The 12536-nt window shown below is 45.5% G+C and overlaps 1 protein-coding gene across 4 annotated transcripts in view; it reads left to right on the forward strand.

Annotated features, from left to right (window-relative positions):
• Window positions 1-8536: 8536 nt before the first annotated feature.
• The window catches only part of LOC140425157 (transmembrane protein 106B-like), a 40107-nt gene continuing 36107 nt past the window's right edge, over window positions 8537-12536 (forward strand). The window contains exons 1-3 of one of the 4 annotated variants that reach the window (XM_072509119.1): window positions 8642-8721; window positions 10120-10274; window positions 11928-12160. In XM_072509119.1, coding sequence (XP_072365220.1) covers window positions 11941-12160 — 220 coding nt within the window. In that variant the 5' untranslated portion in view covers window positions 8642-8721; window positions 10120-10274; window positions 11928-11940. Of the gene's footprint in view, window positions 8722-9421; window positions 10275-11927; window positions 12161-12536 lie in introns of those variants that run through there. The other 3 variants (XM_072509122.1, XM_072509121.1, XM_072509120.1) reach the window with 3 other exon arrangements.

Below are 12536 nucleotides of genomic sequence, written 5' to 3' on the forward strand. Positions count from 1 at the left end.
TCGGCCCATCGAGTCTGCACCGACTCTTGGAAAGAGCACCCTACCCAAGCCCACACCTCCACCCTATCCCCATAACCCAGTAACCCCATCCAACACTAAGGGCAATTTTGGACACTAAGGGCAATTTATCATGGCCAATCCACCTAACCTGCACATCTTTGGACTGTGGGAGGAAACCGGACCATCCGGAGGAAACCCACGCACACACGGGGAGGACGTGCAGACTCCGCACAGACAGTGACCCAAGCCGGAATCGAACCTGGGACCCTGGAGCTGTGAAGCAATTGTGCTATCCACTATGCTACCGTGCTGCCCTTAAATGGTGCTGGAGAGCTTAACAAGCTGGAGTTGCTTATAAACACTCCACTCCACACACACTCTCATTCCAGCGAAGAAGATTGCAGGATGAAGATCGGCCCCCTGGTTCCTGGAGATAGACCTTCACAGGATGCTTGGTGCAGTGGAGAGGAAGGACACACGTTCTCTTAGGGTAGGCAGAAGGCTCGAGCCCGTCGTTGTGAACCGGGTCTGAGAGGAGGTGGCCGAGGTGGTGAATGCTGCTAGCCTCATCAGGCAGACTGGCACGCAGTACAGGAAGAAGATGAATGACATCCTAAGGGCAGCTCAGGTGAGTCACCACCTCTGTCCCCTGACATCACTGCTGACCCCCAATCTTCACATCATCCCCCACCCCCCTAGAGGTCAATTAAACCCCACCTTATTGCATCTCCCTTACATCCCACCCTGCACCAAACTCAGGCACCTCTATTGTCCTCTTTGACAGGTGCCTTGCACACACATGCCACCAGCTACAGACCCCCTGTGTAACTCAGCTCCATGCGTCTTACCATATCCTTTACAAAATGGTAGCCCACAATCGCCAAGAGTGGGAGAAGACCAGAGAGGCCATCCTGGACCTCAGGGATCTCACACCCATGGAGCAGAGGGCACCTTGAGTTAGCCGGCAAGAGAGGGCAATCTCAGATGTGGAGGTCGGCCTGCGTCAACCAAGTGAGCTCTTAATGCAAAGTGATGCCTGAGAGCAAGTGAGTCACCCCTCTCCCACAGATCACCCCTTCCCAATATCTCACAATATCTCTATGTTATTCTCTGAGTCTGAATAAAGATTGTAGACTTCCAGTTAACACAAATACTTTATTCAGTGGGTTTGTTCTGTTTACGAGAACAAGTAAGGTATGACCAGTGAAGCTAAGGTAAACTGCCTATGCTGAGCTGTCTCTGTCTGCTGCTGCTCACTAGCCCTGTGCTTCTGAAAGAGGCGGATCCTCCCTTGGGCTGGACCCTTTATACCTGTCTCTGATGCTGCCCTGTAGTGATGCTGTGGCTGTTACATCTGTCTGTAGTCCCTGGTGTATGTGCAGATGTATGTACAGATCACTCCAGTCTCCTTGTTTTTTGTCTTGCAGGATCACCATCAGACCAGGCTGGCCCATCTGGGGTACCTCACCCCCAGCCAGATCCCCAGCACACCCCAGAGCACCACTCCAGGAAGACACCAACTTTTCATCACTGCTGTTACCCTCCACCATTGCAGAGGCTATCACTTTGGTGGGGCATTTTAGTGATGAGGCTCCTGGGTCACCTTCTGGTGCACACGTCACATGTTCTGCAGCCCATTGGGGGAGGTAGGGACATCGCAGGGAGCAGACAGTCGGAAGGCTGCCTAATGGATTTGTTTATTGCCACGTGTACCGAGGTACAGTGAACAATATTGTTTTGTATACAGTTCAGACAGATCATTCCATACATGGAAAAAAAATACATAAGGCAAATATAAAATACACAATGTAAATACATAGACACAGGCATCGGGTGAAGAATACAGGAGTGTAATACTACTCAGTAGAGAGGATGCCAGGAAGCAGCTGCAGTCCGGACATGTATCGCATTCTGGAACATATGATCCATCACTGGTGGAGATACAGAAACAGAGCCAGGATTTACAGGAGGGGGTGTCAGCAACTTTCCAATGCCTACAGGTGCAGCTAGAGGAGTCCATCTGCATTCAGGTGCTGGAGATCGTGCCGACAATACTTGGTACTGAGGCCAACACTGAATGGGTGATTTCCATGGTGCAAGACCTGGGACAAGACATCAGAGCCATGGTCTAGATCTCCAAGACTTGGGGCACACTGTGCAGTCAATGGCTGAGGCTCAGGTCAGAGGAGCCCAGGAACCGGGCCCACATGGACGATGCTGTGGTGCTCCGAACTTGGCACATTCACAAAGGGTCATGGCTGAGGGCATCAAGAGCATTGGCTGGGTGCTGAATGACCTGGGCCATTCACAGAGGGACATGGCACACTCCTGGAGAGGCATGACCGAGGCAGTGAGTGACATGGCTCACTTGCTGAGGGATTGGCCGAGTCTCAGTGTTCTATGGTTGAGGGCATCGGGACACTTGTTCAGATGAGAGCAGGCCTGCAGGGCTGGTAGCACCAGGTGATAGTGAAGTCTTGGGAGATCACTCTGGCCTCACCTCCATCCCATGGAGCAGCCCATGAGCCATTGAACATCCCGAGGGAGGAGGAAGTGAAGGGGCCCATGCCGGTGCTTCCCATTGGGGAGAAGCTATAACACCTCAGTGTTTCTGAATCCCCCCCCCCACCCCCTTGACACTGGCACAACTGATGGGCAGCGGGCAGAACAGGGTGGCACCTCATCACCTCTGACACGCAAATGTTGGCTGGGTCCATCCAGGTTCAGGTGCTGCAGAGGACAGCTGCCAAGGGTATCTCAGGTCAGAAGGCCAGAAACGCACTGTGGCACGGCCATGTTTATGAAGACCTGCACCAATTCTTGCCCATGTGAATCCCGGCCCAGAGGACAGGAGAATCACATAAGCCTGGAAAATATGGTGCCCAGCCCGTTAATAGGATGCAAATGGGTCATTAAGACTATCACTGGTGTGGGGCATGAGCCTCGATCCCAATGTCAGCGGGGGACCGGAGCATTCAGATATATCACTTTTCATTTGATTTGATTTGATTTATTATTGTCACATGTATTAGTATCCAGTGAAATGTGTTGTTCCTTGCATGCTATACAGACAAAGCATACCACACATAGGGAAGGAAGGAGAGACTACAGAATGTAATGTTACAGTCATAACTGGGATGGAGAGAAAAGATCAACTTAATACGAGGTAGGTCCATTCAAAAGTCTGATGGCAGTAGGGAAGAAGCTGTTCCTGCGTCGGTTGGAATGTGACCTCAAACTTTTGTACCTTTTTCCTGACGGGAGAAGGTGGAAGAGAGTATGTCCAGGGTGCGTGCGATCCTTAATTATGCTGGTTGCCTTTCCGAGGCAGCAGGAATTATAGGCCGAGTCAATGGATGGGAGGCTGGTTTGCGTGATGGACTGGGCTACATTCACAACCTTTTGTAGTTTCCTGCGGTCTTGGGCAGAGCAGGAACCATACCAAGCTGTGATACAACCAGAAAGAATGCTTTCAATGGTGCCTATGTAAAAGTTGGTGAAGAGTTGTAGCTGACATGCCAAATTTCATTAGTCTTCTGAGAAAATAAAGTCGTTGGTGAGCTTTCTTAATTATATTGTCGGCATGGGGAGACCAGGACAGGTTATTGGTAATCTGGACACCAAAAAACTTGAAGCTCTCGACCCTTATCCACTTTGGTCCCATTGTTGTAGACAGGGGCATGTTCTCCTCTACGCTTCCTGAAGTTGATGACAATCTCCTTTGTTTTGTTGACATTGAGGGAGAGATTATTGTCATCGCACCAGTTCACCAGATTCTTTAGCTCAGTTCTGGACTCAGTCTCGTCATTGTTTGAAATCCAGCCCACTATGGTGGTGTCATCAGCAAATTTGAGAAACCAGTTGGAGGGGAATTTAGCCACACAGTCATAGGTGTACAAGGAGTATAGTAGAGGGCTGAGAACACAGCCTTGTGGGGCACCAGTGTTGAAGATGATCATGGAGGAAGTGTTGTTGCCTATCCTTATTGATTGTGGACTGTGGGTTAGGAAGTTCAGGATCCAATCATAGAGGGAGGAGCCGAGGCCCAGGCCACGGAGTTTGGAGATGAGTTTCGTCGGAATAATAGTGTTGAAGGCTGAGCTGTAGTCAATAAATAGGAGTCTGACATAGGTGTCTTTATTATTTAGGTGTTCCAGTGGTGAGTGCAGGGCCAGGGAGATGGCGTCTGCCGTGGACCTGTTGCAGCGGTAGGCGAACTATAGTGGATCAATGCAATCCGGGAGGCTGGAATTGATTTGTGCCATGACTAACCTTTCGAAGCACTTCATAATGATGGATGTAAGAGCCACTGGACGATATTTAGGCATTAAGGCACGCTGTTTGGCTTTTCTTTGGTACAAGGATGATGTTCGTCTTCTTGAAGCAGATAGGGACCTCAGATTGTTGTAAAGAGAGGTCGAAGATGTCTGCGAATACCCCTGCCAGCTGATCCGCACAAGACCTGAGTGCCCATCCAGGTACTCCATCCGGGCCAGTGGCTTTCCGTGGGTTGACCTTCGAGAAGGCTGCTCGGATATCTGCAATGGTGACCTTGGATAAAAGTTCATCGAGGTTTCCAGGGTGGAGGGCACGCTCTCGCTGACCTCTTGCTCAAAGCGGGCATAGAATGCATTGCATTCATCGGGGAGGGGTGCGTTGGAGCTGGTGATTTTACATGCCTTCATCTTGTAGCCCGTTATGTCTTGCAGACCTTGCCATAGTCAGCAGCGGTCCTGGCTAGCCTGGGACTCGAGCTTGGTCTGGTACTATCTTTTGGCATCTTTGATGGATTTCCTTAGATCATATCTGGCTATCTTGGATAGGTCAGGGTCGCCTGATTTAAACGCCTCAGACCTAGACTTCAGCAAGCAGTGGATATCCCTGTTCATCCAGGGTTTCCGGTTGGGGAACACACGGATTTGCTTCTTTGGCACACAGTGTTACTATGAACGTGTTACTATTTTCCCTGATGTAGCCTTTGTCGACAATTCCCTACTACTGTTGTTAAACCCCCTGTTCTGCCCTGACACAACCTGTTCGATTGTATCTAAATTTCTATTCTTCTCTATAGTCTTTACTTTTGTTTTTAGAATAATAATTCACATTTCGCTGAACCCTCCTTCAGGTCATATATGGTAAAGTTACCAGAAATGCACCAAACCAGAATTAGCAAACCTACTGTGGATTATTTCATGTGATAGTGGTGTATTTTTACTTTCTTCACCTACATCATGTTCACCTATATCTTGTATAATTCTTATAAGTGAGGCCAAATTTGGGGAGTGTGTATTCCTGACTTTGGGTCTGCTTTAAGGATAATAATAATCTTTATTAGTGTCACAAGTAGGCTTACATTAACACTGCAATGAAGTTACTGTGAAAATCCAATGGTTGCAGTCATCAGCACTGCTGTCTCACAATGCCAACGACCCAATTTGATTCTTGCCTTGAGTGATTGTCTGTTGGAGTTTGCAAGTCTGCCTCATTACACATCACCAAATCCAGAATTGCTTGTTCCCTAGTAGTGGTGACAGAGCCTAATGTGTAATGAAGCAAACTTGATTAGGGAACTAAAGGTGAAGGAACCCTGAGGGAGCAGTGACCACAATATGATAGAATTTACCCTGCAGTTTGAGAGGGAGAAGCTGCAATCAGATGGAACGGTATTACAATTAAATAAAGTTAACTACAAAGACATGAGGCCAGAGTTGATTGGAAAAGGAGCCTAGCAGGGAAGACAGAGGAACAGCAATGGCAGGGGTTTAGGGGGGTTGTTCGTGAGGCACAACAGAATTTCAGCCCAAGGAGGGGAAACATGCTAAGGGGAGGACAAGGCATCCAAGGCTGACGAGGGAAGTCAAAGACGGCATAAAAGCAAAAGAAAGTGGCACGGATTAGTGGGAAGCCAGAGGATTGGGAAGCCTTTAAAAGTGAACAGAGGACAACTAAAAAAGCAGTAAGGGGGGAGAAGATTAAATGAGTGCAAGCCAGCTAGTAATATAAAGGAAGATAGGAAGAGTTTTTTCAATACATAAAAGGTACAAGAGACATTGGACCACTGGAAAATGTGGCTGGAGAAGTAATAATAGGAAACAAAGAAATGGCAGAGGAACTGAATAGTTACTTTACATCAGTCTTCACGGTGGAAGACACCAGTGGGATGCCAGAGCTCTAGGAGAATCAGGGGGCAGAGTGAGTGCAGTGACCATCGCTAAGGAGAAGGTACTGGGGAAACTGTAAGGTCTGAAGGTGGATAAATCACCTGCACCAGATGGACTACACCACAGAGTTCTAAAAGAGATAGCTGAGGAGATTGTGGAGGCATTGGTGGTGATCTTTCAGGAATCACTGGAGGCAGGAAGGGTCCCAGAGGACTGGAAAGTGGCAATTGTAACACCGCTATTTAAGAGGGGAGGGAGGCAGAAGATGGGTAATTACAGGCCGGTTAGCCTGACTTCGGTTATTGGTAAGATTTTAGAGTCCATTATTAAAGATGAAATCGCGGAGTCCTTTGAAATGCATGATAAAATAGGATTGAGTCAGCATGACTTCGTCAAGAGGAGGTCGTGTCTGACAAATCTGTTAGAGTTGTTTGAAGAAGTAACAAGGAAGTTAGACAAAGGAGAACCAGTGGACGTGATTTATTTAGATTTCCAGAAGGCCTTTGACAAGGTGCTGCATAGGAGACTGTTAAATAAGTTAAAAGCCCATGGTGTTAAGGGTAAGATCCTGATATGGATTGAGGATTGGCTGACTTGCAGAAGGCAGAGAGTAGGGATAAAGGGGTCTTTTTCAGGATAGCAACCGGTGACTAGTGGTGTGCCTCAGGGGTCGGTGCTGGGACCACAACTTTTCACAATATACATTAATGACCTGGAATAAGGAACTGAAGGCACTGTTGCTAAGTTTGCAGATGATACAAAGATCTGTAGAGGGACAGGTAGTATTGAGGAAGCAGGCGGGCTGCAGACGGACCTGGACAGGCTAGGAGAATAATCAATGAAGTGGCAGATGGAATACAATGTGGAAAAGTCTGAGGTTATGTACTTTGGAAGGAGAAATGGAAGCATAGACTATTTTGTAAATGGGGAGATGCTTAGGAAATCAGAAGCTCAAAGGGACTTGGGAGTGCTTGTTCACGCTTCTCTTAAGATTAATGTGCAGGTTCAGTCGGCAGTTAGGAAGGCAAATGCAATGTTGGCATTCATGACGAGAGGGCTAGAATACAAGACCAGGGATGTACTTATGAGGCCATATAAGGCTCTGGTCAGACCCCATTTGGAGTATTGTGAGCAACTTTGGGCCCCATATCTAAGGAAGAATGTGCTGGCCTTGGAAAGGTTCCAGTGGAGGTTCACAAGAATGATCCCTGGAATGAAGAGTTTGTCGCATGAGGAACGGTTGAGGACTCTGGGTCTGTACTCGTTAGGAGTTTAGAAAGATGAGGGGGGACCTTATTGAAATGTACAGGATACTGCGAGGCCTGGTTAGAGTGGATGTGAAGAGGATGTTTCCACTTGTAGGAAAAACTAGAAGCAGAGGACACAATCTCAGACTAAAAGGACGATACTTTAAAACAGAGATGAAGAGGAATTTCTGCAGCCAGAAGGTGGTGAATCTGTGGAACTCTTTGCCACAGAAGGCTGTGGAGGTCAAATCACAGTGTCTTTAAGACAGGGATAGATAGGTTCTTGATTAATAAGGGGATCCGGGGTTATGTGGAGAAGGCAGGAGGATGGGGATTAGAAAAATATCAGCCATGATTGAATGGCAGAGCAGACTCGATGGGCCAAGTGGCCTAATTCTGCTCCTATGTCTTATGATCTAATAATAATAATCCAATAATCTTTATTGGTGTCACAAGTAGGCTTACATTAACTCTGAAATGAAGTACTGTGAAAATCCCTAGCCACCACACTATGGCACCTGTTCGGGTACACAGAGGGCGAATTTGGATTGTCTAAATCACCTAACAGCACGTCGTTTGGGAGTTGTGGGAGGAAACCGGAGCACCAGAAGGAAACCCATCCTCCGCAGTGACCCAAGCCTGCAATCAAATGAGTGTCTGTGGGTTTCCTCCCAGAGTCCAAAGATGTGTAGGTTAGGTGAATTGGCCTTGCTAAATTGCCTCTTTGTGTTCAAAGGTCAGGTGAGGTTGCAGGAATAGGTCAAGAAAGTGGGCCTGGGTGGGGTGCTTTTTCAGAGGTTTTGTGCAGACTCATGGGTCCGAATGCCCTCGAAGAACAATACAGCACAGGAACAGCTCCTTCGGCCGTCCAAGCCTGCACTGGTCATGATACCACCCTTGGCCAAAACCACAAATAACAGCCTCCTTTTGCAAACATTCCTTGTCGGTTCCACCTGCAGTACTCAATTTAAGAAACGCCATTGTAAAAAATCTTCGGGGGAGGGCTACAGATCATCTCGCTTTGCAAGTTTCCAATGTCAAACCAATTTACATGTGTGAAGTTAAGAAGCCGCCTATGAGAAGCAGCGATAGGCAAACACCCACCTATGGCAGGAGCGGACACTCAGGAGGGGATGTCCTTGTGCTGGTGTGAGGAACGCGGTGACGTAATCCCATCAGCCCGTGCTGCTGTTGATTGGCGACGTGGAGAGAAAGGTAAACAAGGCGGGCGCGCGATGAGCTTGTTGTTTTTAAACATTAACGGACGTCCACAACGGCAGAACCCACCTGTTTCCGGACACCGAATCGAGAAGGCAAGGCGCTGGGTGTCGGAGCCAAGGGGAAGGTCAAGTGCGGGGGGCGCTCGCGGTCTGTGGGGAGGCAATTTGACGCCGGTTAAAGGAACGGCGGCTGTCGCCCTCGGGCCCCGCACCCGGCGATTATCCGCACCCGGTGGTTACTCGCCCTCCGCGACGCCGCATGAGCTTTCCCCGAGCAATGTCCGCGAGTCTGGCCCGCGCTGCTCAGCTCCGAGCAAGTGCATCGCCCCAGGGCAACCCACTTTCCGCGTCCTCTCCAGTTGATGCGCACGACTGCACCCGGGAAGACCATGCGATGTTATTGGGAGGGGACATTTCTGTTAATGCATTATTGATGGTCATTTTCCGACTTGTGTGGTTCAGAACTATTCCACCGGGCACGTTAGGAAGTTAATTTACGGGAGATTTGCGATGTACGTTTCCCCCAATAAACTTGAAAATTCTGGGGTAGATACTTAAAATCGCTATTTCCCAGTTTTATTGGGGACGTATTTAGTACAGAAAAGTAGAGACTTTCCGAATCAGTGACGTTGCGTGGCTGCCTCTTTTTAAAGTTAAACAATTTTTGTAAAATGAGTACAGTAAGAAGTCTTACAACACCAGGTTAAAGGAGCAGTGCTCCGAAAGCTAGCGTTTGAAACAAACCTGTTGGACTTTAACCTGGTGTTGTAAGACTTCTTACTGTGCTCACCCCAGTCCAACGCCGGCATCTCCACATCGTAAAATGAGTGTCCTTAACCTGATGGGTGCGCTCGGTTGGATGCAGTAACTTATTTACGGATGCAACAGGAACTATTGTGTATTTTTGTCAGTTGCAGTTGTGTTACTGCTGCATGCAAGTTTGTCCCTTTTAAAACTGCTAAACATGTGCAATCTACCAGCAAATTACCCCCACAAACAAGAAATACTTTATTGATGCAGAACCATACTTTCCACGGTCCATTGGTACACGTGACAATAAATCCAATCCAGAGGTTAATACTCAACCCTAAATTGAGCTTGAAAGTAAATTTTTAATTACAAACTGCAAAGACCACTCCTAACTTGTAATTGAATTCAATATTGCAGAATGATAGTTTGCTGCGTTTCTATAAAGAGGTATACTATTGACTTGCTCAGCTGTCTTCTAGTTGAATGACTGTTCCCCTAACTAACGTACCGGTCCATTGGATGAGAGTTGCCTTATCCTGAAGGATCAAATTGGTCTGTGACCTTTATCTCCAAGGATCCTCTTGCAGTATTAGGCAGATTAATGCCTAGATTGCTTGAAGTTTGGGAACTACTACTGACTACCTGTTTGTAAATTTCTTCAACAGACGATGATTTAGTTTTCTCTTACAATAAAACCGTGGTAATTTTAAACATTACATTTCATTTATTTGTTTCGTTTAGTTTTGGGCTCCCAGACTATAAGGCATCTGCATATGGAACAAATTGCGTACATGCATTCTCCTGAGTTTGTTTCAAATAGGTCTTCCACAATATCGTGATTGACTTTGTTACAAGAGCAATCATTATAGAAAACGGCAACTGTTTTTAAATCTAATGTGAGTGGACTTCACTTTAAAATTCAACTCCGCTATCTCCTGTCAAAACAAATTTGAAATATATTTATTTATACTCTGTTGTGATGACCATTTTACAAGGATTACAAGTTTTTGATCTGATAAGTCACAGACCTGAAACGGTAACTGTTTCTCACTCCACGAATGCTGTCATAATCTGCTGAGTATTTCCAGCATTTACTGTTTTTATCAAGTTTGTTTTTAGCTTTATTTGTCTTTTTTGTTTTTTGCAGACCTAAAAGTTATTTTGATGGGGAAAGGGGAGGAGAGAGGCAACAGACCAGTTTTTGAGTTTCTGTATTGATGAACAGATTGCAGTTTATAAGAGAGAGAAAGAGATTAAGCACATGTGTGTATTAGTATGTTCCTAACAAAAAAACTGATTTTCGTTATTGGCTTAGTTGAAGCACAGTAGTGAGATTGCAATTGCCAATCTACATCAAAACGAATATTTAACACCTATGTCCAAATGCCCTTTTCCTTGTTGGTCAATATCCAAGGGTCAATATCCAAGGTACAGTTGTTGATGTTTATGATGATTGTACTGCTGCCATTACCAAATAGTGAAGTCTTGCTTGCAAAGTACTCAGTGTGATTGCTACCTTCAGAAATGTTTAGAGGTAGTACAAATGGGGATTTTGCTGTCAGATGATTTTAATCTCTCGAGGAATATTTACTCTTCAAGCAAATACTTATTTTTTACAATAAGGTATATTGCATTTTGTGTTACAGAATCCAAACACAATGCTTAAAATTTGAAATGAAAATAGAAAATGCTGGAAATAAACAGCAGGTCAGGTCAGGTGGTGTCTATGAAAAGAAAAAATTAATAGGAAAATTCAAATGAGATTAATGGCTTTTCATCGGGCTGATAAAAGTCATCAACCTGAAACATTAACTGTGTTTCCTTCCCACAGCTGCATGCTGTCTGCTTGGGGTGTTTCCAGTATTTTCTGTTTTCATAGCGTTTAGTATCACTGCTTTACAAGTTGAGAATTGGCTTTCGCTGCTCATAGAAAATTCATGGATTTCTGTACAATTTGTACCCGCTTCTGCCCACCTCCCCCTATGCTTATTTATGTTGGTGACTTTGTTCAATTACTTAAATTTAGCCATTTTTGACTCTTTATCTGAAAATAAAAGATTTAAACAGCCACTATTTTCCCCCTTTAGAATATTTTGCTCTGGTAATTATCCTGCTGAATTACGTCCAATTCACCCATCACTGCTGTGTTTGACCTAGATCAGCTCCTGAACAAGCAATGTCCTGATTTGAAATTCTCATCCTTGTTTTAAATCGCCCCAGAGTCTTGCACTTCTGTATCTCTCCAGCCCTCAACCCTTCAAGCTACATGTGCTTTTCTCATTTTGACCTCACTAACATGCCCAATTTAAATTGCTTCACCACTGAGGGCAGTGCCTTTGGCTGCATGGAGCTCTGGAAATCCCTTTGACATCTCTCCACCTCTCTACCTTGCTTTCCTCCTTTAACTCAGCCCGTCAAACCTCTATTTGATCAAGTTTTTGGCCCTCTGATCTCGAATATCCTTATGTAGTTGGTATTATTATGATAATGCTTGTGTAAAGTGCTCTGGCTCAAGGAAACTTTTCTTACTTTCATTCTTTTTTCTCAAGTGATTATTGAACCATGGGGAAAAATCTATCTCGTTTATTAGTGTACAAACCCATGAGTGAAAGCAGCAAGTCCAGCACATCAATAACTGACAGGGATAAACTGGATATTTCAACCAATCAGGATGAAGACTCTTGCAGAAATGGGGATGTGTCTCAGTTTCCGTATGTAGAGTTCACAGGCAGAGACAGTGTTACCTGTCCAACTTGTCAAGGAACAGGAAGAATTCCAAGAGGTGGGTATTTCTGAATGTTCTCTCTGATATTTTCAACACTTTTTCTTTTTCTTTTCACGGCTGCGGAATTTGGGGATTGACTCGTACTGGGCAAGCATTTTATAAAGTGAAACAGTTCATATTAGCAGTAGCTTTAGTTCTGCTTGGTGATCACTGATACATAGCTGTCTGCCCTGAAAAACATTATTTTACATTAAATCTCTATTGCACTGTATTTAAGGTATACCTCACAGATTTTATATTTGGATATGTTCCTAAACTGTTGGTTTGTACAGGTTCACTGCATTTTAAATTTGCATATAATTTGAGATTTATTTTGCTGAAATGTTTTCCAGTTTATTGCTGGGAAATTAACATCAGTGGATCAAATACATCT

The sequence above is a fragment of the Scyliorhinus torazame genome, chromosome 6 (assembly GCF_047496885.1).
Source record: "Scyliorhinus torazame isolate Kashiwa2021f chromosome 6, sScyTor2.1, whole genome shotgun sequence".
NCBI lineage: Eukaryota > Metazoa > Chordata > Chondrichthyes > Carcharhiniformes > Scyliorhinidae > Scyliorhinus > Scyliorhinus torazame.